The 23,783-nt window shown below is 43.2% G+C and overlaps 2 protein-coding genes and 1 long non-coding RNA gene across 4 annotated transcripts in view; 2 read left to right on the forward strand and 1 right to left on the reverse strand.

Annotated features, from left to right (window-relative positions):
* The window catches only part of kctd16b (potassium channel tetramerization domain containing 16b), a 56,323-nt gene extending 47,611 nt beyond the window's left edge, over positions 1 to 8,712 (reverse strand). The window contains exon 1 of the mRNA XM_040181830.2: positions 7,005 to 8,712. Within this exon, the coding sequence (XP_040037764.2) occupies positions 7,005 to 7,842 (838 nt within the window). The 5' untranslated portion in view covers positions 7,843 to 8,712. The remainder of the gene's footprint in view (positions 1 to 7,004) is intronic.
* On the forward strand, positions 8,081 to 12,309 carry LOC144410366 (uncharacterized). The gene is made up of 3 exons (XR_013468390.1): positions 8,081 to 8,211; positions 8,436 to 8,631; positions 11,183 to 12,309. It is a non-coding gene; the product is annotated as an uncharacterized LOC144410366 (long non-coding RNA).
* Positions 12,310 to 18,035: 5,726 nt separating this feature from the next.
* Positions 18,036 to 22,744, forward strand: yipf5 (Yip1 domain family, member 5). 2 transcript variants are annotated; one of them, XM_040182443.2, is made up of 6 exons: positions 18,036 to 18,189; positions 19,248 to 19,353; positions 19,639 to 19,814; positions 20,882 to 21,027; positions 21,186 to 21,367; positions 21,691 to 22,744. In XM_040182443.2, the coding sequence occupies exons 2-6, from the start codon at positions 19,256 to 19,258 to the stop codon at positions 21,851 to 21,853; spliced, it is 765 nt and encodes a 254-aa protein (XP_040038377.1). In that variant the 5' UTR covers positions 18,036 to 18,189; positions 19,248 to 19,255; the 3' UTR covers positions 21,854 to 22,744. The 2 variants fall into 2 exon arrangements, with proteins under 2 accessions (XP_040038377.1, XP_040038376.1); XM_040182442.2 differs by having other exon boundaries at positions 18,049 to 18,198.
* Positions 22,745 to 23,783: the final 1,039 nt, after the last annotated feature.

The following is a 23,783-nucleotide window of genomic DNA, read 5'->3' on the forward strand; positions in this document are numbered from 1 at the left end:
TGACGTTTATCTTCCATGACATTTTTTGACCAAATATTTTTGGACTTTTCTGTAATGACACTTTTCAACCTAATATTTTGGGCTATTTTTAATATTTTCAGATTTCTTTTCCATTGCAATTTTTGACCTAACATGTTTTTTAATTTTGTATGTATCTTTTGTCTCTTAGGGGCCATGTGATGTGTTGATATAAGTACCACATTGTGTGAATCCAGAATATTTAAACAAAATCTAAAATACGTTGTAAGAGTAAAAACTGCCCCCCACCCCTGCTTTGTATTATTAGATGGAAAGGATTCCAGGCACGTGAGAGACATTGCTAATATGAATGCCTGCAGATATTGTGTCTATAGATCCAGTATATTGTCAGTGTGTGCTTTAATGGTCAGAGAGCTTCACAGCCACTTAGAAATTAAATGGTGACGGCAGTGTGCTCTAGCTTGCAGCTGCGTACTCTGAAATGACACCGGGGGATTACTAATGAGGACCAGTATTGGAGTTTGGAATAATCCTCTGCAGTGGTAGAAGTTCAGTTAGTGCCTGGTGTCATTTGAAAAATGCGTCCCAACACTGTTTCCATTCTCTCAAGTGTAATTCCATTATATGTATCACTACCTGTGACAATAATGAGGACAAATAAAGTTAGAGCCAACTGCCTTCCCTCCCTGATATGAGGAAATGAATCCAGATATTCCATTTGAATGTAACATGGGGAATAGGTTTCTATATGACATTAGTGCCTCTAGCTTTCTTAATGGACGTTAGGACTTCATTGCTACTTAGAAAAGAAATGCCAGCGACATTCTGCCCTCGGAAACTATAAGGCACTGTGGAGTGAAACTACGGCAGTGTGACCGTGTGCTCGATCAAGCCGTGGACCTCTGCTGTGTGAGTGACAGTGTGTGATCCTAATGATGCACAGTGAAATGGGAGAACACGGTCCAAATGGGAAGCTTCATCTCAATGTTTCAAGCACTCGTTGTCTGAAAATTGACTGTTTCATCAGTCCCACTATCTCCAGGCTGAAGGAGACGGATGAACAGCCTGCGAGAGGTAAACGAGGCACTGGACTAATTAAGAGAAAACGCCTGTCGTGATCCTCCAAAGCGACGCTGCAATCAAAAGTTAGCTATTTGAACTGCTGTCATTCTTAGCATGCAGGTCCACTCTTGCATGAGATCTTCTATTTGGGGGAAACTCACGACAACAAACTCAATCAATGTCAGCGTCTGAGTTGTGTCGTGCACACCCGCGGTTGGAAGCAGCCTTTTGGCGTGATTAGGCGACGCAATTACTGATGTGATGGGAATCATGTGCATCCCCCTACATGGAGTTCGGAGCCAATCTGGCCTGGCACATAGCGCGACTATTAAAGCGGTGATGCATTGCAGCAGGCAGCCGGTGGGTTGAGCGAGAAGGCTCTCCAGCTGCAGTTTCTGTCATTATGGCAACGCTGCGCACCTCGTCGCGCCGCAGAGCACTTATTCCAACGCAACAGGGGAAGAGCATCAGCACTATTTCAACTGTGCCCTCCACCACGGAGAGAATAGAGTGTCAAGAGTCACGGAGGAGGAGAAAATGGGCTGACGGACAGCGAGGAGAAGAGGGACTGCGAGGAGCTTGCGTTCACTCTCTTTTCTCTCTCTTGTTCTTTGTCTCCCTCTTTCTCTTTTCATTTTGTGTTGTGTTTTCTCTTCCAAAGCCCTATAGTCTACTATATCCCCCCAGAGACTGGGGCATTGTGGGAATCTACGCTACGTAACCACACTAATCTCCCAAGGGAGAAGGCCAATGAGAGGCTAGACAAACAAGAAGTTCTTCTTTTAATATGAGCCACTTGCCCCTTGATCCATTATTTCTTTAGCCCTCCACTTACCTTCATGCCATCCCACCTGCACCTCCAACTATGAGCTCTCATGCAAAATGAATCAAAAAGCAGCATTATCCATGTCAACAAATATATTGTTTCAATCTAGTTTTGTTTCCCTCAAAAGATATATTTAATATTTAATCACTCGTCAGTCAACGCTGTTACCGTATTCAGTTCAGTTTGTTCAATTTGAAGAACATTCCCAGAGTGAAGACATATTTTATGTTTTGTTCGGTAGGCGATAGGTTCACCTGTTCTTTTTCTACACCACCGTCTTTATTTCTGACTCAGGGGAAAGTCTCTTCCTCGCCTGCAGCTTGAACAAAACGCAGCGGCCCCGTTTCTCACTGGACCAAAAGAGGTTTTATCTTATTCTTCCAAAAAGCACGTCAATATGAAACACGGCAACATAATGAAAATAAAAGGTGGAAAAAGAGACTATTGCTTGATTACTCACGAAAACATCTGTAAGCCATCAGCCGGGTTTGTTACGCAATCGGCACAAACATTAAAGGCTAAATTTGCTAATGTAGATTTTTGTGAGCCGTTCCTGCACTGTGAACAATGATTAGTCGCTATGGTGACTATGGACAGATACTGCGACCACAATAGCACGGCGACTGTGCAAGATGCAGTGACACAACTTTACAGGCGTGTATTTATGATCAGATGAAGGGGGGCATCGGTATGCAGAACCTTCGTTAGCAGAACTCTTAGCAATCTAGAGGTACAACAGTATTACATATAGAAGCACTGGGGTTAACAAAGCTAAACTATAGTAATGCAATTAGGGTCCTAATAGAACGGTAATAGTAGCGGCAGTCAAAGAAGAATCACCAGTAGCCAAAGTAACAGAAGCGGCGGCGAGCCGAATGACATTTTTCAGTGTTGGAAAACAGCGTTGTCCACGGGATGCCCGTCTCCTTCCCTTTTGTCTCAGCCTGAATAATGCAGAGTGTAGGTGTGCGGCGGTGGTCTCCCCCGTGGAGCCGGGGCCAGGGTAGCAGCTGTCCCCATCAAGACTCTCCTCATAGCTGTCATGGCCTGTCTGCTCCTCAGCTAATCACTTCCTACAGGCCTGAAGCACGAGACCGCCGCTGCTAATGTCGTCAGCCACGGGGCCCCGAGAGCAGCGCACAGGATGTGAGTGTGGTGTAGTTTCATGTGGGGATGAGTATGCGTGTGTGTGTGTGTGTGTGTGTGTGTGTGTGTGTGTGTGTGTGTGTGTGTGTGTGTGTGTGTGTGTGTGTGTGTGTGTGTGTGTGTGTGTGTGTGAGAGGGGTCGGTTGGTGTGCTAGTGTGTTTAGCCATAAGCTCAATGGGTGTGCGAATGCCTCAGGTAGTGCAACATGGGTGACGCATTGAAACACAAGCACACACACACACACACACACACACACACACCTTCCCACCTGCCAAAACACATTTGCTACACAAGGAGTTACCCATCTGCGTGTAACAAGCTAATGGCAAAGATTGTCACACACCAGCACACATGGTCAGAAGAAATTGGCGATTGGTAATGGCACACACTTCACTCTGTCGCGGTGGGCTGAGTGAAACAATTTGATTTTCTCATCCTTTCAGCAGATTAGGAAAATAAACATTTTCTGTTTTAGTCACGCGGATGACGTGTTGCTCCATGATTCTGTTGCAGTGGGCTCTGTCGGGCCCTGCGGTGAACGCCACAGAACCAACTGTCAACACTGATGATTCATTATCTGTCACTCTAGCTAATATATTTCTTCTTCTGGGTCCTTCTGAGGCCATCTTGAATTTGAATACCCCAAAAAAAAAAGATTGATGGTTTTAATCAGAGGAGTGAATGATCCAAGGAATTCGATGACGGGCAGAAAGTAAAAGGACAACAAGTAGTTTACCATAAACATGTGTGGCACCATTTAGCGGTTACCAGTTAGAGGTCACATAAAGGCATATATAATAATAAGATACTTAAAAGAAGAAAAAAAAAGATTCCAGGAAGGTTGTGTTCATATTAACTTACAAACTGTTCAGGTGGCCACTTAAGAAAAGCATTGGATGGCAGATGACTGGGAGCCACTAATGTTGCTGACAGCCTCTCGTGGATGATGGTGTCCACTTTTCACATTGAATGTGTCAAAAGTATCTGAACAGATTTTTGCACATCTCTTTACAAAATAATGGCCATTAACACCAAACAACCTCAACTTTTTCGGGAAGGTTTTCAGCAATAAATTGGGGTCTGGCCGCGGGCTTTAGTTCCCTTTCAGCCACAAAAGCATTAGTTAGTTTGGCCGACGATGTTGGGATGGGGAACAGCTTGCAGCTGTACTTCTAATTAATCATAAAATAAGTGTGAGTTGAGTGAGGTTAACGTCAAGGCGAGATGGGAAAAAATATATATTCATGGCCCCCTCTTTGTGCAGTAAGACAGATCTCGCCTAAAAGCTCAATGTTGTCTTAAATATTCCCACAGCCTCCGGATGTTGAATCTGGTCTATAGAACGGCAAAACAAAGACAGAGACAAAAGACTAAAATGTAGAATGAGAACGGAGGTAGATGATGGTAAACAAACAATCATGGCGATGGACAGGCAGAGATACGAATGAGAGGCGAGGTGTAGCAGGCGAGGTGTAGCAGGCGAGGTGTAGCAGGCGTGACGGAGCGGCGAGGCATATAAAGGCAACTGGTGCTGCCGCGCTGCTCCTTGCCCCCCGCGCCAAATAAAGCCGCAGAGACAGAGGGCGGGAACCGAGACGAGAAAGGAAAGCCTGGTATGATTGACTAGAGCAAAATGAGGAGACATGAAAGGAGGAGCGGCAGAGAGAGGGGAGACGAGGGAGGCGGGGGGGAAAAAAAGAGGGAGGACCGGGGAAGATGGGGGAGACGAGCCGACGGGCGGAGAAACCAGAGGCCGTCGGTGACTCCAATCCGTGCACGGTGAACCTGTGTTCACGTTTGTGTGCCGCCGTGATTATGCCGGATGCCTTTGACTCTGTTCTCGCGTTCGGGGACCAGCACATCTGGCACCGTGCCCTCGCCTTTGAGCGTGCGCCCTCTAACAAGCCGAACACTTGTCAACAAAGCCAGGGAGTGGTTGTTGTTTGCCGGTAAGCAAGGAGAGGCCTGCAAGGGCGGCCCGCAGACACACTGCTAGGTATTGAATCTGCAAACGTGTGTGTGTCTGTACGTTTAGTGTCTGTGTGTGTGTGTCAGGAGCCCCCACCAACACTTGATTGGGTCCAGACAGTAACCGCCCCCAGGGACCATCTGGATTTTTAGCGCTCATCTAATTTATGACCAATCCTTTTCACAGTAACATCAGGGAACTGATGCATTACACAAGTCATTACAAAGAGAATTGGGAAAAGGATGAATAGCAAGTATTATTCTGGAGATGTGAAGAATTTCCAACATTACGACATCATGACCTGTTTTTCCTTTGGAGGATGTTTGCGGCAAAAATGATTTTATTTGCACCTGGACGGTTGGGCACTGAAGTCATGCAGCAAAGCCAGATGTAGAAACAAAAAAGGGGTTACATGTTCTTCTCCTTGAACCAAAATTGCAGAGGGATTTTTATGAATCCGAAGTGTTCACCCCGTCAATGCCAAAAAAATACAAACCACAAAGTAACCTTTAGTTTTTACATGCTGTTTTCAATTGAGAATGGAACCCAAACCTAGTTCGGTGAAACAGGTGTTACCAGAGATAAGTACCTGTCACATTTTCTTATGCAAATTGAAATCATCAAAGAAAAATTTTACTTTTTAAAAAAAAATTTATCCAGTGTAATTTTGTGAGAAGAAAGGTATTAATGAACATGATGATATTTGCCTCAACGCGTTGATCTCTGCTCTGTTGGCAACCTTCTCTGTTTTTTTTTACAGCTAGTTATTTAACAAGATTTCTTTTAATGTTTGGGAATTTGAACATAAAAACATCACACAACACGAATGAACAGATATCTCAGTGTGGGCCAAAAGAAACAAAGAGCTGCAACTATCTTGGAAAGTATAGGGGGTTTAGAGTATTACAGTACTTTTATATAGTTATGTAAGTTCCACAATGATCATCAAAAGGATTTGTTACTTAAGGGGTATGGAAGGAAAATAAAGTATTTTCTTAATAATTAATGGCATCTAAAAAAAAGTCCTTTGGTAGAGATTCAGGAGTTATTCCAAAGAAAGTTTTGTCCTATACCGTCAAAGTTTCAGAGTCACAATGTCTACGTTATAGAGGCAATCAAGTTTGTGATTGAATATATCTGAAACTATGGACGTTTTTTTGCATCATAAAATCTAACGGAAGCTAATTTAAAAGTCACGATTTCTTCCTCACGCAAAGATGGACAAACTTAACCAATCAGAAAAGCCAGAAGGAAAATCAAGAAGTTGAAAGGACAGAATGGATGAAAGCAGACAGGAGGTGGAGTAGAAAATTGCACCAAGATGAGAAAAGGCAAGCGTTTGACAAATCGTTGCTCTGACTATTGCCATGTCCCAGATGGGGGTGAAATCATGAAAAAATCTAGTTAAATTTCATGAAATATAAACTAGCCTGCAAGAGAGCACAGAATGCTGCAACACGCTGTAACAGATTTTAGAACATGAAATAGTCCTTCATATGTTTGCTGATACGGTTGCGATGGCTCGACCCCCCATTACCAGGAGTGAGCTCTAATTGGATTTGGCCAAACTTATTCCGCTTAAGGAGCGTGCCAACTTGACCGTGTGTGCATGGAAATGTAGATTATTGTTACTTATACAAAAATTAAAAAAGTGACACAATTTCAGGAACCATTGGTGAAACGATGAGGTTGAAGCAGCTTTGATCCCATCGTCTCCAGAAGTCACCACACCAAAGCATTCACTACACCCACATGATTCAAAAACACAGGGTGGGAGGGAGGGAGGGAGGTGTGTGTGTGTGTGGGGGGGGTGATGTCCTGTGCGAGAACCGAGCCATTCACTCCTCTAACAAAATGTCTCTCTCTCTCTCACACACACACACACACACACACACACACATACACACACACACACAAGCGGGACCAGCAAAGCAAGCGCGCCCCCTTGTGGCGACTCCCAACTTTGGGCGCGTCCACGTGACGGATGACCTGCTGCCAGAAGAAGCGAAGGTGCCACTCACGGTAGAAGACGTATTCTGTGTAGCTGGACCAGATCTTGTCCTCGGTGTGCTGGCTGACGAACGAGGCCGTGACCGACGAGTTGCAGGCCACCATTTGGAAACCGCACTCCGACAGCATGTCAAAAGACCTCTCCAGGTGCTTGAACTTGAGGTAAAACCGCGAGGTGTACCGGTCCGGGGTCCTGTCCGGATCCCGGCTCTCGTTCAGGGTCTCCCCGAAAACTTCTTGGGCGAGAGCCACCCGACCGCATATCAGTATCCGAGGCACCCTGCGGAACTTGGCGTCGGTCTGAGTCTCTCGACCCGTGGTGCACGAGCCCCGGTAACCCACCGTGATGAAGCCGCTCTTTCTGTCCGCGGGGACGAGAGAGGAGGGCGGACACTGCCGGCCGTCGCTGCCCTGGGACCCGTCTTCGCAGTCGCTGTGGAAGTAGTCGTCCGGGCTGCTCTTGGCGTCGTCGGGGGTCAGGAGCTTCACCAAGTCGGGCAGCTGGAAGTACTCCGCCTCCTTCCTGAGCCGCCCTTTCTCCGGGAAGTGGTCCGGGAGGACCACCTGCCTGTCCCGGAGGTAGTCCAACACATAGCGGAATAAAAAGCCGTCTCGGTCGATGAAGTAGCGGCCCTTTGGGTCTCTCGCCAGGTCGTTCGATGCTTCTTTTCTGGAAGAGAATAGCTTGCCGAGTAACGAATTCGGGGTGCCCACCAAAGTGGAGTGACGCGTGTAATAAACCTGCCCCCCCACGTTCAATTCAACAACATCTGGGAAACTGTTCTGAACCGATGCTGGCTCTTTGATGTTAGTCCTACAGTTCCCACTCAGCGCCATCGTTTCCGTCATGAATAGCTAAAAAACAAAAGCAGCCTATACTCCTATTAAAGATAATAAGAAAACAATATAAACGATGGATCAGGATATAAAAGTTCCTCAGCTGCGTCCTCGGTTATTTTGTGTCGATTCGGGCCTTCCAAGTTCACCCCTCAGCAATCTGCATATGCATTCTTCATCGATCCATGGCCATTATCACCTACCAGTCTTCTGCAGTTGTCGGGAACGGGGGGAAGATGGCAGTCCGGGGCGTCCCCCCCCTTCAGCGAGCGCTGAATTAAAAGAAGGCTGAGGCGGATGAGAGGGAGGAGGAGAGAATCAGTGCTGCCACAGAGAGGAGCCGTATCCGGGCGCATCAAAGCCTCGCATCAGTGGCAAAACGTAAGAGCAATACAGGGTGTGTGTGTGTGTGCGTGCGTGCGTGCGTGGGTATGTGTGCGCGTGTGTGTGTGTGGAGCGGGGGGTTGGGTGATAAAACTCCTACTTCATTAACAATAGAAATCCGTCTGCAAAAGCACGAGGGGAAAGTCCAACAACTTAGCACACAGTCCAAACTGGAGACGGTGCTGATGTGGTCCCACTTTCTCTCCCAACTTCCCCCGCAGCGAACGGCTGCTGTTCCGGGACGGCGCGGCCCAGCGGGAGGGGGGCAAGATCGCCGGTCAGTGGCGGAAAACTTGGCGGAGATTATACGCGAAACGACCGGGAGTCCGGTGATGGTTTTGGTCTGTTCCCCGTCCCTGCGAATATGTCGCCGGATCCCGACTGACTTAAAATTGAAGTCCACTCCTCGAGGAAAAGGTATTGCAGTCTTCAAGAGGTGTTAAAAAAAAATAATGTAGAAATAGGAATCTCTTTTTATTTTGTTCTTCCACAGCAGCGGAGAGGACCGACCCGCTGCTGCTGGCTGCTTTTACCCGGAGCTGTCCGCGGTGCTGAAACGAGCATCCCACTCCTCCTCCCCTTCTCTCCTCCTCATCACCCTCCCCTCCACACTACCCTCCCCTCCTCCCCAACAGAGCTGGGTGGTGTCTTCGCTGCTGCCCCCCCCCCCCCCCCCCACCCCGCCCTCTCACACACACACACACACACACACACAGACACGGTCTTCTAAAGGCTTATGGAGTGGTTCTAGGCTGCTGGGTGGAAAAAAAAAGTCTAGTTAATAATCGCTAAGAATCATTGAACAAAAACCTGATATATTGTCAGAAAAACCCTTCATCACACACAGGTATAATCATTAGTTTAATGTTTAATCTTAATAGACACATCCTACCTAAACGTGTAGGATGGTCCTGTTTTATGCTTTAACTTCGATATACGTGCATAATCGTGGAAGCGTTGCATCAATCTTGGTGTCAACTAAATGCTATTTGCATGGCAGATTGCACATGGCACTTACAGGACATGTTTGGGTTTCTAGGTTACAAACTCTTTATATTTTTTCCAGTTCCAAAAATACATCAACGAAGATACTATCTTTCAGGACCCAGATAAATGGCTGTAACTGGCAGTGAGCTGTAACAGTAGGTGACGATTTTGTCCAGGCTTTGTAAAGGGAGCAACAGCGCCTTCTTCTGGTTGTGTTCAGTCAGACAGCACCATGGACAGGAACTCACACGAAAAAGCGATATAATGTGCCTGGGGGCCGTCTCGTTATTAACCTAATATTAACTAAGTAATTATTCATTTTGACAAAAATATGACTAAGATTGATATTTTCCTGCTACATCGTGCTATGCACCCACACAACAACAAAAATAAACAAGAAACACACACATAGAACACATGACAACAGAGATCCTTTCATCAGGTACAGGATACTGTGCTTTAGAATAAGAAGCAAGATAACTAGCAATAGTGTCTGCTGCAGTTTCACAAACATGCACCATCTGCTCCAACTGCAGGGTATTTTTCAAATATGATGCAAAGGTATAAAATATACAGTGTAAGTATTTTGCCTGCTTGCTGCATTCACCCTCCTTTGGCTGTCATCGGTCCTCTTTAACTAACCTTGCCTTGAGCAAAACAGCATTTTGTGCCATTCCTTCACTAGATTTGTTCTTCCTCTGACGGCGTGATGACACTGCTTTTCCCTTTATTTCCATTTATATGCACCGCAGTTTACAGACGCAGAGCTGCTTGGGCGGTCACTCATCTTTTTTATGTTACGGCATGACTTGCCATGGTCTGACTCAATATTGAGTATCATATGGGATATCAGAAAGCAAGACCTTACTCCTCTCTAGTATTTGTTCCCCTTATTCATTTCAAAATACATCAACGTAGATTCTTAGTAAATGGTTACCGACATTGTAGAAAATGTGATTTCACATTTTCGTCATTCAGTAAATCAAATCCCACAGTTAAAAGCAATATTTACTACAAAAAGGCTGTGATGTTTTTTTTATTGGTGTCTCTTTCAAAACTGTTTATTTTACAAATTAGCCAAGAAAAATAAATGATGAAATATTTGCTCCACGAGCACAGTGGCAATATTAAATCAATTAAAATAACAAAATCTTTTTTCAAAGAGGTAGAGATGCAATATCAGGGAAATGTTTCATTTTCCTTTGCAAAAGAAATCCACCTTTTCCTTCCTTCCCTGTGGCCTCCTTGACACAGATCATATCGCAGCCGCGTCATTTCTCCTTCCTGTGCAACGGAGAGAAAACTATTAAAGTGAATTTTCAGGCTCGTCACAGATGGTTGAAATAAACAGAATACTACTTCCACTTCCATCTCTCATTACAGCCACACTGAATTATGCCAGGCCTCAGATGGGAAATCTGCAAATACAGCAGGCAGACATGCAATGCATAAATTCAGTAGACTGATGATTTACTAAAATGAGTTAGGTATCCCTCAAACTAGAATGTTTGTTGTTTCCTATTCAAACGTACTAACTTATTTCCATCTTAAATGTCAGTTTAGAATTTGGTATTGAAAGTGATGATAGATGTCATGGAAACGTTGCTCACAGCAATATGTCAAAGTGCTTGTTTTTTTAACTCATAAGTGCATGTGGGTTTGAGGGCGAGAGAGAGAGAGAGAGCTGACACACACACACACACATAACATCAAAACAAATGTCCACAGTCTCTCACATGCAAACACACAGAGCAGGGGTTAAATGTTTTCTGTTATTTCTTGATTTTATGAATTTTCCCTTTCTGTATGGTGTCAGTATTACTTCCACCTGTGACATTATGGTACGCTCATTCCAATAAAGCATATCAAATTGAATTCAAACATGTTGCATGGCATTACGTCAAAACATGATGTCTAGTTTTTAATGAATTGTTTTTTGGCGTGGGACTCAAAAAACCTGCTGATGTGATCTCTGTTGCAGGCCGGCGACCGAACTCAACCGCCAGCGTCCCACTGAGCAGGTGTACGCCGAACGCAATGAGTCATCAACCTCAAATGTGCCGCTTGGCAAGGTTTTCGACTTATTACAGAAGTCTGCTGATGAACTGATAACCATTAGGAAGCTTCTTGTCCCCGAGGAATAGATCTTCAAACATAGACTCCAAGTCGTTGTGGGAATCGGCAACAAGTCCCAATGCCCCAGATATGGTATCAAAACAAGATATTTTTAGCTGATCCAAGAAAACAGCGAGCTTCTCAACCCTTTCACTCAGATGTGTAAACTGAGGAAGTCTGCACGCTTGCTACACCTCATCACACCTCAAATGATGGCATCTAATATTTCAACCAACAAACTGTATTTTGAGGAAAGTTATGTCCTCCGTGGCTCAAAACGCCACCTAAACGCCGCGCAGAATGACAAACTATAGGGGCAGCGTTGCCGTGATGGTAGAGCGTGACATTGTTCCGTCTACTGAGCGTTTTAATTACAATATCTCTGCATTCCTGCCCGGAGCAGCAGCTCCTCTGAGCCCCTCCATCCCCATCCACTCCCTGCACGGGCCAAGGCCGTTTTCCCCGCTAAAATAGGTCCACTGCTCTCCCCCACCCTAAAGACGGGGCTCTTTAACCGGAAGCCAACCAAACATTAAGGGCTTTGGCAGCCGGAGCGCAGGCGAGTAGTAAAGGAACGGACAAGTGCCTCCTGGAAACAGCATCAGCATAAAGGCTGCAAGACGCCGCGGAGATCCGGGAGTTGGACGTCTCAGCTCGTCCTCTGTTCAGAAACACAGCAGCAGAGCTGTCATCCAGCTCACTACCACCGACTCTTCAGGTGTCTGTGTGTGTGTGTCTGTGTGTGTGTTTGTGTCGGTCTGTGTATTGGGGAAAAGCGTCAAGAAAGAGGTTTTATCCTTGGAACCACACAGTCTACACTATTTTGGACGCAGCCACCTGAGTTGAGAAGTTTCTCTTGTGGTTATGTTACTTTTACCATAAGGACTGAGACACAATTGAGAGACAAAGCAATGATGTTTACATATTTGCTTAGCGGACAGTAGAAACAAATGTCCTTTCTTCTTTGAATAAATGATTCTGTTCATTATGTTACTCAGATAAACATTTGCATTATTTCTTGATTTGAATATTGTACTTGGTTATTCTTTTTTGGGGCTTTACGTCACATAATTAATGATGGAAGCATTTCTCCACCATGAATGGCCTCTCATTCGACTCAGATCGTTGATCTAAATCACTGCAGCTTTTCTCCCCTTAAATTTTTCAAAGCCTGATCCAAGAAAAACGTTGTACGTGCAAAGCTCTCCACCTCCTTGCCTGTGCACCACTTTTTTATTTTTTCTAGGCACATATTTGTGATCAGTTAGCCTGTGTGGGCTCGCAGCACTTGAGTCACAAGTGATTGTGTGAAAGGATTGCAATGCACTGTGGCTCACGGATTGTAGGCCAACGATCGGAGCAAATCAGACAGATATTCTCTTCCTTCTTTGTCTTGCGTTGTAAAGATAATTGTGAACTGATCCTTCAGCGGAATACGTCTTTATTTCCACATGGAGACAAACACTAATGTTGCTGAAAAGCGACAGTAACAGCCAGTTTCTCGCCACTTTTGTTACAAGGGAAGCTCATTTGAGATAATCAGACGGGGAAGTAGTGTACAAACTGGAAGGTTTCTGTGTGTATCTTACAGTACAGTAGCTGGCATTTCATTCAATTTGCACCATGTGGGACTCAGAAAGCAGTTGGCCAGGATCAAGCTGTGGGTGTAGTGAGAGGATGGGAGGGGGCGGAGGATCTGACAACTCCACAATAGGGAGGGGGGAAAAAAACTCTGTTCGGTAATTTTTTTAAAAGCCATTCATTAACTCAGAGTATGTAAATGCATATAAACTCGTATCTGAATCCGACCCAGATGAGCCTTGATGAGCATTTTCACAGTAACCATTCAAGTGGATCAACTCACTGGACGTCAAACTCTTACTTAAAGGTGGAATGTAATTTGCTCAGCTTGCTTTTAAGCAACATGTCACAAAGCCTTATTGATATAAGATACAGTGTACGTTTTTCAGTATTCATTTAACAGCATATAAAATGTTGATATTGTTATCCTTGTTCCCCTTAATATGCATATATTTGTTTTGACTTGGGTCTCATGGCATTCTTGAGGTGCTGCATATTTTTCAGTATTAGTTGGAAAGAAAACGTTTGTGTTGTGCGAGCGTGGCGATGATGATGGCCGGTAAAAACTGTCATGTGACTTGTTGTCTCTAGGCCTTGATGTGTGGATCCAAGCAATCTGAATTTTCTCCCAAAAGAAGAGAGGCTGTACTTAAAACAGACGAACGGATCTCCTCCCGTCGGCAGCCAGAATTAACCCTCGATGGCGAAAGACCATCCTCGGGAAACTTAAGAGGTTATTATTTTATTCCAATAAGCGAGTCAGCCCTTCTCCGTGCAACTCTCTCCATCTCTGAGAGGGCGCACAAGAGTTCTCCAAGCTCCAAAGGGATCTTGACCCTGCTGATTTGGTAAAGCCATGCAGATGAGATGTTGCTAAGCACCTGCTCCCCCTCTGCCGGCCTAAAGGCCACGTGGGAACGCTGTGGAGGGGTAGATAGCTTCCTGCCATAGCCCGTTCTCATGTGTATTTCTGCCCCCCCCCCCGACCCCCCCACCTCCTCTCTCTTTCTCCTCATCTCTCTCTCTCCCTCCGGTATTTTCCATGCTTTACTCTCTGCCACTCGGGATTAAAGAGTGGCTTCCACAGGTCCTCAATGTTTGAAAAATCTCTTCATGGAGCATAATCTCCAAAAGCCCTTAGAACTGGAAAACCTATTTAAAGGTATAGTGTCCATTTCTACTCTTTAGTTAATACTGTTAGCTGTTTTCAACTCGTGACACCTCAAAGGGTGTTCAAATGCAAATGTGTTTCTGCCATACGGGGCATGAACATGCTCACCTTACATATACTCATAGAAGGGATACGCACAGAGCGTCCTTTTATCTTCAACAGCATCCTCAAGCTCAGACGCAATACGAAGAGATGAGTGAAGTGCGTGGAGCTCTCTGCACGCGCAGGGGAATGAATAATTTCTGTCGGTGTGGAGAAAGTGAAGGCGACAGATAGTGAGTATGCATAGATGATGTATAATTGAATGCGTGGTGGGTCTCGGTTCACTCCCGTCATTAGTACTTTCATCGGGAAAAGCATCCAGTGGGGAATCACCCCAAACAAAAGTACCACAGGACAAGGCTACATTTTCAGATTGAATGACAGCTCACTAACTGTGCATGTTGCCAGTTAATGTATCTTTTTTTGTGACAGACCCCCCCCCCCACCCGAAAAAAAATTATGTTAATCTAGTATTTTCAGGGTTCCCTGCATTTCTTAGTTATATCTAATTCTCGCGGATGGTGTGAAATCTAGGATATTGATGAGCTTGGGTTTGATTGGCTGGAAATCTTTCACTCATCTGAACCCAAAGCTGCTAGCTGGTGTCGGTGCTACTGAATCAGAGCAATAACTTAACTATCCAGACTGATCTTTGAACAGCGGTCTTCATATTGAGGGAAATCCAACATTTATTCTCCGCTATAAGAGAAGAAAACACAGATAAAGGCAACCAGATCACACCGGCTCTCAGAGGATTTTCAGAAGTCATTTTGGGAAATCCAGGATGAGGCAGAGATGGAGAAGGCAGTTTGGTAAGGTCGATGAAAATCACAAAAGAAATTGCCGCACTTTATCATAACTTCTGGAATGTGTTAAACATCATTAAGAGGTAATATAAAACCCTGTGAGTTCATCTGAGGGGGGATTTTTTGTCACTCAATGGTCAGACTGATGATCACATATAGTGTAATTTAGCAATTCATTGTAGTCCCAAAAGAAATACCTGCCTCTTAGGCTTGGACCCACTCTTACCTCTGTCATGTCATTAGTCTCAGTTAGATGTTAAATAATGCAAAAAGTAAGATGTAGAGCTTGACAGCGTGAGAGTGACTGAATACAGATTCATATAACAGTGCACATGAAACTGTGATATTAATATCCCTATTATGAATAATAGCAATACAAGTGGGGAGCACTTGCGTATTTTGGTGAATTTTAAATCATTACCAATGTGAAACCTGCTTGTTTACATATATTACATATTGGAACAAAATATTTCTCATTTGTATTTTTTTTTAGAAATCAAAGCAATTTGACCTCAATAGAGGCATCATTTGAACTAGACAAATGTGCACACTAAAGTCGCTTTGGATAAAAGCGCCAGCTAAATAACCTGTTATGTAATGTAATGTAATTAAAAACATCAGCACCATTAAATAAGTGTCGGTTCTCATACTGATACAGGAGTGATGCTTTAAGACTGTGGAGTTTCCGGGCGGCATCGGGGGAAGCACCAGTGAACCCACGAGTGTTCGACATGTCAAAACAGATTTAGAGCTTCCTAAAATAAGTCTCACATAAACAGCAGCGTGACCCCCGGCTCTCCTTCTTCATCCGTCTCAGCCGAACAGCCACTTTGCCGTGTCGCCAGTTCCCTCAACGTTTGCTGCAAACTTTCGCTGCAAACTTTTGCTGCGGTCCCTGCGGGACGAGTCACGGCGGACATGAATTGGCTTTGGCTCAGTGGGTCAAAGCTACAGCAAGGAAGTCATTCGTTTTGTTTCTACCTGACGGCATTTTGGGGGTTGTTAATGTTGATAGCGTGTAGAATCACCATTTCGACATTGTAATGTCATGTTATTGACCTTCTTGATGCAAAAATCCTGAGATATAGCTGTTTGCATTTAAGGTTGACGCCAGAGATCCATTTGTTTGGATGGTGAACAAATGTTTTCTGATTTCTCAGTAAAACAGTCTTACATTCAATCAATTGCCCCCTAATATTATATGTTTAAATGCTTTAGTATTGCCAGTACAGTCACCAGATTTCAAAATGAGATTTTCATATTGACTATAATTTTGTTAGAATCTCTTGAATCTCGAGTGGGAGGAAGGCTCATTTTGGAACAAACAAACTTCACACACTCTTCATCTGCTGATTGTTATTTTAGTGATCGTGTAGCTCACTCACACAGAGAGAAGAAAGCTGCTTCAGTGAAAGCACCCTGCAAGTACCAGATGCCTGCTAATTTATGATCTGTGCAGCTGTCGTATCAATGGTTTGGCAGGAAATTGAATTAGATGAATTAAAGGAATTATTTAATCTTGCCCATCCCTCTCTGCTAAAAATAGAGGTGTGTGTGTGTGTGTGTGTGTGTGTGTGTGTGTGTGTGTGTGTGTGTGTGTGTGTGTGTGTGTGTGTGTGTGTGTGTGTGTGTTTGGGTTCACATTTTCAGTTTGCTTAATGCAGAAGGAGAACAATAATACTCAATCTAAATTTAGGCCACAGTAGGTGGTTGGCGACGAGGGGTTGCGTAAGAGTAGGGAAACTAGTAGTTCTAATCCACAGAGGTATTTACAGCGGGATTATGGCAGGGATTTTATTAAAAAAGCCAATTATGACAGAATACGGCAATCTATGCCCCAAATTCAATTACCCTCTGGAACTTTTCATTCATTAAATGAATTATATAGAAATAGATGTTCTTTAAGTTCAGAAATGATTAAAAGTCTAAAGAAAGATGAGAAGCAATAGGGTGAGGAGGCTAATTTCTGCACATGATTAATCATGGGTGTTTCTGTAGAAATGACATATTTGGTGCATCAAATTGATTTTGGTCCTCTTGAGGCAGAGGAGCGATCCATGTCAGGCCTGAATAGTTGAAAGGCTTGTTAATTTATAGGGATTGTTTGTTTGTCATTTCTCATCCACCCAATTAATAATTTGTTTATAATATGTGTTGCCTTTGCATGCTTTTCAGCTTTAAACTGCCTCTAATACGAACTCTCTTTGAGCAAAATCGGACAGATGGGCACAAAGTGTTCTGGTAAGAAAATGTCCTCGAAAATCTTGTAGCCTTGCTGAGGCAACTGCTTTGTGCAGCACTGACCAAAGGCTTCTTTATGCGTTGTGTGGGTGGGACTAATAACTCAATAAGAGAAGAAGCTCAAAATGTCTCCTGTCAATAAGATTTTCCTCCATGCCTTTTTCAATTTTTGCAATATTTTTCCCATTTCTCGTTTTGTAAAGAATTCTCCAACTCCAGGAAGGATGTCGAGCTGTCGCCAATTGAGTTAATATGGACTTTATAATAGATCCTGAGAAGGGAACAGGGATTTCTTACTATCATTCTTGTCATTAAAGGTCAAACTACCTGAGACTACCGTCGCTATTTCCTCTGAACTGGGGTCCTCAACTTATTATTTTATGTCATCAGTCATCATCAAAGAGGATGGATTTACCTGCATACATCGTAGCGGTGAAGTTGTTCTGCACTGGCAGTGATTGATCTGCTCCTCTGCATCCAGATGAAAGAGACTACCTTTGTTCTTGCCAGGGTTCCAGCGTTTGCTCCGTTAAAATCAACTTCTACCCTCTGTTTCTATTTGCATAAAAACCAGGGTCACCCTGGTTTTATCAGACTATACGTTTGGACACAGTAGGGTTTCCTACCTAGCTGTGGTGTAAAAAATAATACATTTACATTTGAGGTGTTTAACAACATCCCTTTCACCTTAGGAATTCACAGTCTTGCGTCCATAATGTTTCCTATTTTTGTATGAAAACTGAATTTGCAAATCAGACAAGAAAATAGAGAATTGTTTATAATATATGATGATGTGTATTCTTCATGCATTGTCTTTCCTTTGGCGCAGCTTGTAAATATATTTTAATACATAATGTGTTTTACTTGTAATGCAATGTAATACCAGCAGTCGCCTTTAGGACAGCGCCATATTTTCAGGCAAAGAGCAATTTGCAAATGTCCCTAACGGCTTCCCGTCGGCTACGTAGCAAACCGGAAGATTCACCGTTATCCTGACACGTAGCAACCACAGCCAAAGTTGGCAGTGCTCTGGTACGGCGGGTAAGCATTAGCATTCGCTATAGAAACTGTGAAAGAAAAGTTGATTGGGATATTAACGCGACTGGTGACGGAATGCGCGTTTATGCATGCCTGGTCTCCACTGCGGTTATAGCTAACGTTAGCATTATTCAACCAACTGGCAGCAGGTAACGTTGCGTTAGCCACCCGGAGCCTGCCCGCTAGCTTGTTTTTATATTAGCAGCATATTTTGTCGAGTTCTCCTTTAAATGAGTTGTAATTGTCCAGCCTTCTCATAGCCAATACAGTTGATTCTAAAGGTCGACTCACAATAAACTAACGATGTCTAACTTGACGTTATTTGTGTCTTTGTTTTGTGGATGGCTACTGTCCTGTTAGCATTGGATGCTAACGTAGCTCATAGTTATATTAACGCTAGTCCAATTCATATGAAGATAACGGTAATGTTCTAACTATTAACAGTCCTGTTAGCAATGCCCCCTAAGCCTTTAAGTTATTGTTTGGAAGAAATTAGCCTTTTACGGTTTTATTCATCACTTAACGCCACCGTACGCTATTCCAGTGTGAGACAATAATGTAACGTTAACTAACGTTATAACGAACGGAATGTTTTCAGAAAAACTTATGTAACGCTAATGTTATTACATAAATTTAGCGTAATTAAAATTAAGTTATGGATGTAGAAATGTTTGACTCCGTATTAATCTCCCTGTCTTAGTTTTACCGAAAGTAGTGTCTTAAAAAGTAGAATGCAGCAGTCGCCCAGGGGCTATTTTTGGATAATGCAATAAAAAGATGTTGAACTGTACTCCCTCGTGCTTGGACATGTATTAATTCATTAATGATGTGACCAATAGGCTGGTGAACTTGTCCCAAAGTCATTGTTGTTTTGATGATAGATGTGTACCAAAACGTAATACTAATAATTTACATTTGACTTCTCTTTACTTTTTGATACAGTGCCTCCATCTTCAACATACCAATACTTTTGATTAGTTTGGAGACTCTCTGTAGATGAAAATACTCATCCTAGCTGATATGTTGTGGTTCTGTTTCCGTGTGTCCAACAGAGTGAGAGATGTCGGGGTTTGACAATTTGAACACAGACTTTTACCAGTCCAGCTACAGTGTAGATGACCAAAACCAAGGCTACAGCAACGCTGAGAACCAATACAAGTAAGAAAGCCCTCTTTAACTTTTGTTCCACATTCTGACTGCTAAAAAATTGCGTACGTGACAATTAGTAGCCTGACTGAATACCTTATTATCTTTTAAGCGTATTGTGATTGACGTGAAGGACAAGTTTTGTTTTACTGATATAAATAAATGCTAATGCGGCATATTTGAAATGACACCCATGGAAAGTGGAAATAAGCATTGTTAAAAGCTGTTTAAAATCTTTTCGGTCAAAGAGAACTATTGAGCATTATTATTATTATTAATGTCATAATTTTTTTTCAGGCAATATGATGGTCAGTATGACTATTCCCAGCCCATGGGCTACTCTCCCCCAGGGATAATGCAGCCCCAGCAGCCGTACACAGGACAAATCTTCCAGCCGACACACACCTACACCCCGTCCCCGTCACAATCTTTGTATAGTAGCAGCTTTGATGACGAGCCGCCGCTGCTAGAAGGTAGGCACACAACCTGTAATCTACAACTTCTATTTGACACTTTGGTTTCAGCAGTGCACACATTTGACAGTGGGAATGTTTAATATCAACAATTAGGCATATTTAGCAATGTTTATGTCGCTAACTGTGCTAATATTATTTGTGAGTTATTATCCTTTCAGGCTGTTTTCAATTGCTGATGTCATATATGATACAACATTTAAGTTGGACATCATCACAGCTTCTCAAACTGCAAGTGGATTTCAGCTGTTAGACTCTTGGAGTCATTTGGAGCAAAAAGTCCTACTGTTCTGCAGGATCACGTCTCGCCCATGGTCCCAAAGGATCTAGATCCTTTCTTAAGGTGTGAAATTAAAGTTTCACTCGACAGTTGCAGCCACTTGCTGAGAAAGAGGATCTCATATCTGCGAGAGAGTTTCGACAGAATACAAATGAATACCCGTCTATGAGACTGCAAAATTGACAGTATTTTCCGTCTAGTTCTAAACGGGAGAAACTTTTCATTGGCCTACATGCTGATGCCGGGCAACTCCGATCCGTTGATTCAGACTTCCATGTACAATACTTCAACACTTCCTGTTTCTCGCTCCCAGATTATGTCTTTGTTTCAGAAAGATGAGAACACGCTGACCTAGACTTCCATCTCCATTGCTCTCATTGTGTCCGTCCCTGGGGCTTGTATACATGTGCGGCACCGCCCAGCTATGTCTGAGTTTGCAGCCGAGCTGTGGCGGTGATCAGAGGAAAATAAAGCTCTTTCGACTAAAATGAGTTTGACCTGGAAAGGGGAAGACTTGCATCAAGGCTATTCTTAGAAGACGGTCCACTTTGTCACATCAGATATCCGTCTACATCCTCGTGCAACGAGCTGACTGAAACCTGTGAGCCTTTGTAGAAGAGGGGCAGTCCACATTTTTAACTGTACAAGCCTAGTGCTTACATGCCAAATCAGTTGCATAAACGCTACACCGTTATAACATTTTCTACATAATCCAGCAATATCTGTTTTGAATATCCCGTCCAACTCTCATTTGTTTGTGTAACAACGTGGGTTTTTCTGTTTTTAGAATTAGGAATCAACTTTGACCACATCTGGCAGAAGACTCTGACGGTGCTCCACCCAATGAAGGCGGCAGACGGCAGCATCATGAACGAGACCGATCTTGCTGGTCCCATGGTCTTCTGTTTGGCCTTTGGGGCAACGCTTCTCCTGGTAAATCATTTGGTTAACCGTGGGGGGGGAAATAGATCAGAGCACCTACATTAGTAAAACATCACTACTGTAAATAATTACCGTACCATGGCCATCTTGTGCTATCTATATCTGCCTGTGTGGATTTATATATTGCCCCCGCCCCTCTCTGTTAACAGTCGGGTAAGATCCAGTTTGGCTACGTGTACGGGATCAGTGCCATCGGCTGCCTTGCTATATACTGCCTGCTTAACCTGATGAGCATGACGGGTGTGTCCTTCGGCTGTGTGGCCAGCGTGCTGGGATACTGCCTCCTCCCCATGATCCTCCTCTCCAGCTTTGGAGTCATCTTATCTTTACAGTAAGTACACAGGAAAACCGTGGATGGATATTAAAAGAAAAAGACGCAGCTTTTGTCTACTTCTAGACACCGTCCAGTATTTTATACTTCCCAGTTTGAGTTTTGATGTATAATCTTTAAAATGCTCAGCGGTTGCTTAGTAGATTCAGTTTCAGTGTGATTTGATAAGCTCATGGAATCAACTTTCAATGTGTGTTCGAGAGGACTTTCGTAACGAGTTTTACTTTGAATAAAACTGATTTAAAGTCAGCCTTCCTGCTAACTGTGTCTAACATGCTAAAAGAGTGAAAGGTGACCTCCTGCTTCCTTCTCTTCCTCTTTAGGGGCATGGTGGGAATTATACTTACATCAGCAATCATCGGCTGGTGCAGTCTCTCAGCCTCCAAGATCTTCATCTCTGCATTGGCCATGGACGGACAGCAGCTTTTGGTTGCTTACCCATGCGCTCTCTTGTATGGGGTCTTTGCACTCATTTCTGTCTTCTAACAAAAAGAAATATCAACAGTTTGAAAGAAACGCTCCCCCAAAAGGCACCAAGATTTTTTTTTTTCTTTTTTCTTTTACGTCTTCAGCCCTCACTACATTCCGACTTGAGCATATGCAGACTTGAGTGTTTTGTCTCACTCAGTCCCTCACACACCTTTTTAAGGAGAGGACTGTCAATGAGCCCGGGGAAAAAATGACTCCTGCGGACCATGTTGAGCCTTGAGCGGCCTACTGCGGTCCAATGATTTTTAAGGACATAATGACTCAAGGACCCTAGCAATTGTTAATGGTTAACTCAAGGGAGACCCGAGGAGATTTAATTTGCACGCCAACAGGGGATGCTTCTCTATTAATATTAAGGAGTGATGATAAACGACCCCCAGCGAACCCTGCAGACTGATTAAAAGCCAGTGGAAACTTGATTTGAGCAAAAGCTGTTTTGATATGATCTTCGTCCGGCCTGCACAAAGACAGTGGGGAACCTCCACTTACCTTCTGCGGAAGACCACGGTAGCTAATTTTACTTCACCACCCAGAAATCTCCTTTTCCCCAGGACTGAGCGAGTAATGAGTCATTTCCCTATCGCAGCGTGGATCTAATCTCTGATGTAAAATCAGCAGCGTTGCTACAGCTTCTCATGCATTCTTTTATTATATTCTCTTCAAAGTCATTCGACTTTTGCTACCCTTCAGGAAGAAAACCTAGTTTGCACAAAGGCAAATGTGATTGGGTGTTGAGAGTGAACACTCAGAGATACTGTATATTTCCAGGCAGACACACACGTCTATATAGGTTGTTGCTATAGTTTGCATCATTTTCTCAAATCTTCATTTGAGTCATCGTCTGTGGTTCATGTCTTCTCATGCACATTAAAGTTGTCTTTGAAAGTGTTCTGCCTTTTTTTTAATAAAAAAACACGTTGTGTGGTCAAGCAGATAATTGTAAGAAGTGGTAAAACCTCCTTTGAAGAGCAGCTGAGTCTTTTTTTGTCTTATTCACAAGAAACTGACAGCTTTGGTCACAGATACTATTATGCCTTCTTTGACTCTCACTATCGTCATTTCTCCTACTTCTTGGGTCTGAAAGACGAGATCTGTAATTGAATGAAAAGTGAATGCAGGCATTTTCTGCACCAATGTTTGGTCAGGTGAGGGCAGCATTATCCACACAACAGCAAACCTGCTTCTCCCCTCAACATTTCTACATCCTTAATCCATAGTTAGAAGTACTGTAGAAGACCATCTCCCTCTGACGTGTTCAGGATGGGTTAGTTATAGTATTGAGTGATTTCTCATTTTTCAGCTGAGAAATTCCTGATGAGCTTCAGTTGTTTGTTTTTTCTTCTTTATTTTTTATTTTCACCAAGGCCGTAGTTATTTACACATGCAGCGTACGTTTTCAGTAAAACCACCTTCTTCATCCTCGCTCCCCTGAATGTAACTTCTGTTTACTTCAGTGTGTTCAACCAGAGAAAATTTGAACCCTAACCCACCAAAAAATCTGATCATTATCACTTAAAATTTCAGACCAGATTATTTTAACCATCTTCCCTCTAACGTATTTTTGTCATGATCTGTAACCACTCCCCCTCAAGACAGACAGTTGGCTACAATCTCCAACTGATGTTTTTGCAGGAAACCATCCAAAAAAAACATACATATACATATATATATACATTTTTTTTCTTCTATATATATATATTTTTTTCTATATATATATATATATATATGTATATATAGAAAAAAATATATATATATATAGAAGAAAAAAAATGTATATATGTATATGTATGTTTTTTTATATATATATATATATATATATATATGTATATAAGATGGCAGGAGCATTGCCTCCCAGTTCCCTGCCCCTCAGCTCCTCAAAATATAGATTCACAAGTTTATATATCTAAGAACTCTCATAATTTAAACA

This window comes from Gasterosteus aculeatus, chromosome 7, assembly GCF_964276395.1.
Source record: "Gasterosteus aculeatus chromosome 7, fGasAcu3.hap1.1, whole genome shotgun sequence".
NCBI lineage: Eukaryota > Metazoa > Chordata > Actinopteri > Perciformes > Gasterosteidae > Gasterosteus > Gasterosteus aculeatus.

Excerpts from the sequence above, each read along its gene's own strand:
- yipf5 (XM_040182443.2), top strand. The coding sequence starts at position 19,256 with ATGTCGGGGTTTGACAATTTGAACACAGACTTTTACCAGTCCAGCTAC. Across the intron at positions 19,354-19,638 it reads AACGCTGAGAACCAATACAA|GCAATATGATGGTCAGTATG; the intron begins GTAAGAAAGCCC and ends ATTTTTTTTCAG. Across the intron at positions 19,815-20,881 it reads CGAGCCGCCGCTGCTAGAAG|AATTAGGAATCAACTTTGAC; the intron begins GTAGGCACACAA and ends TTCTGTTTTTAG.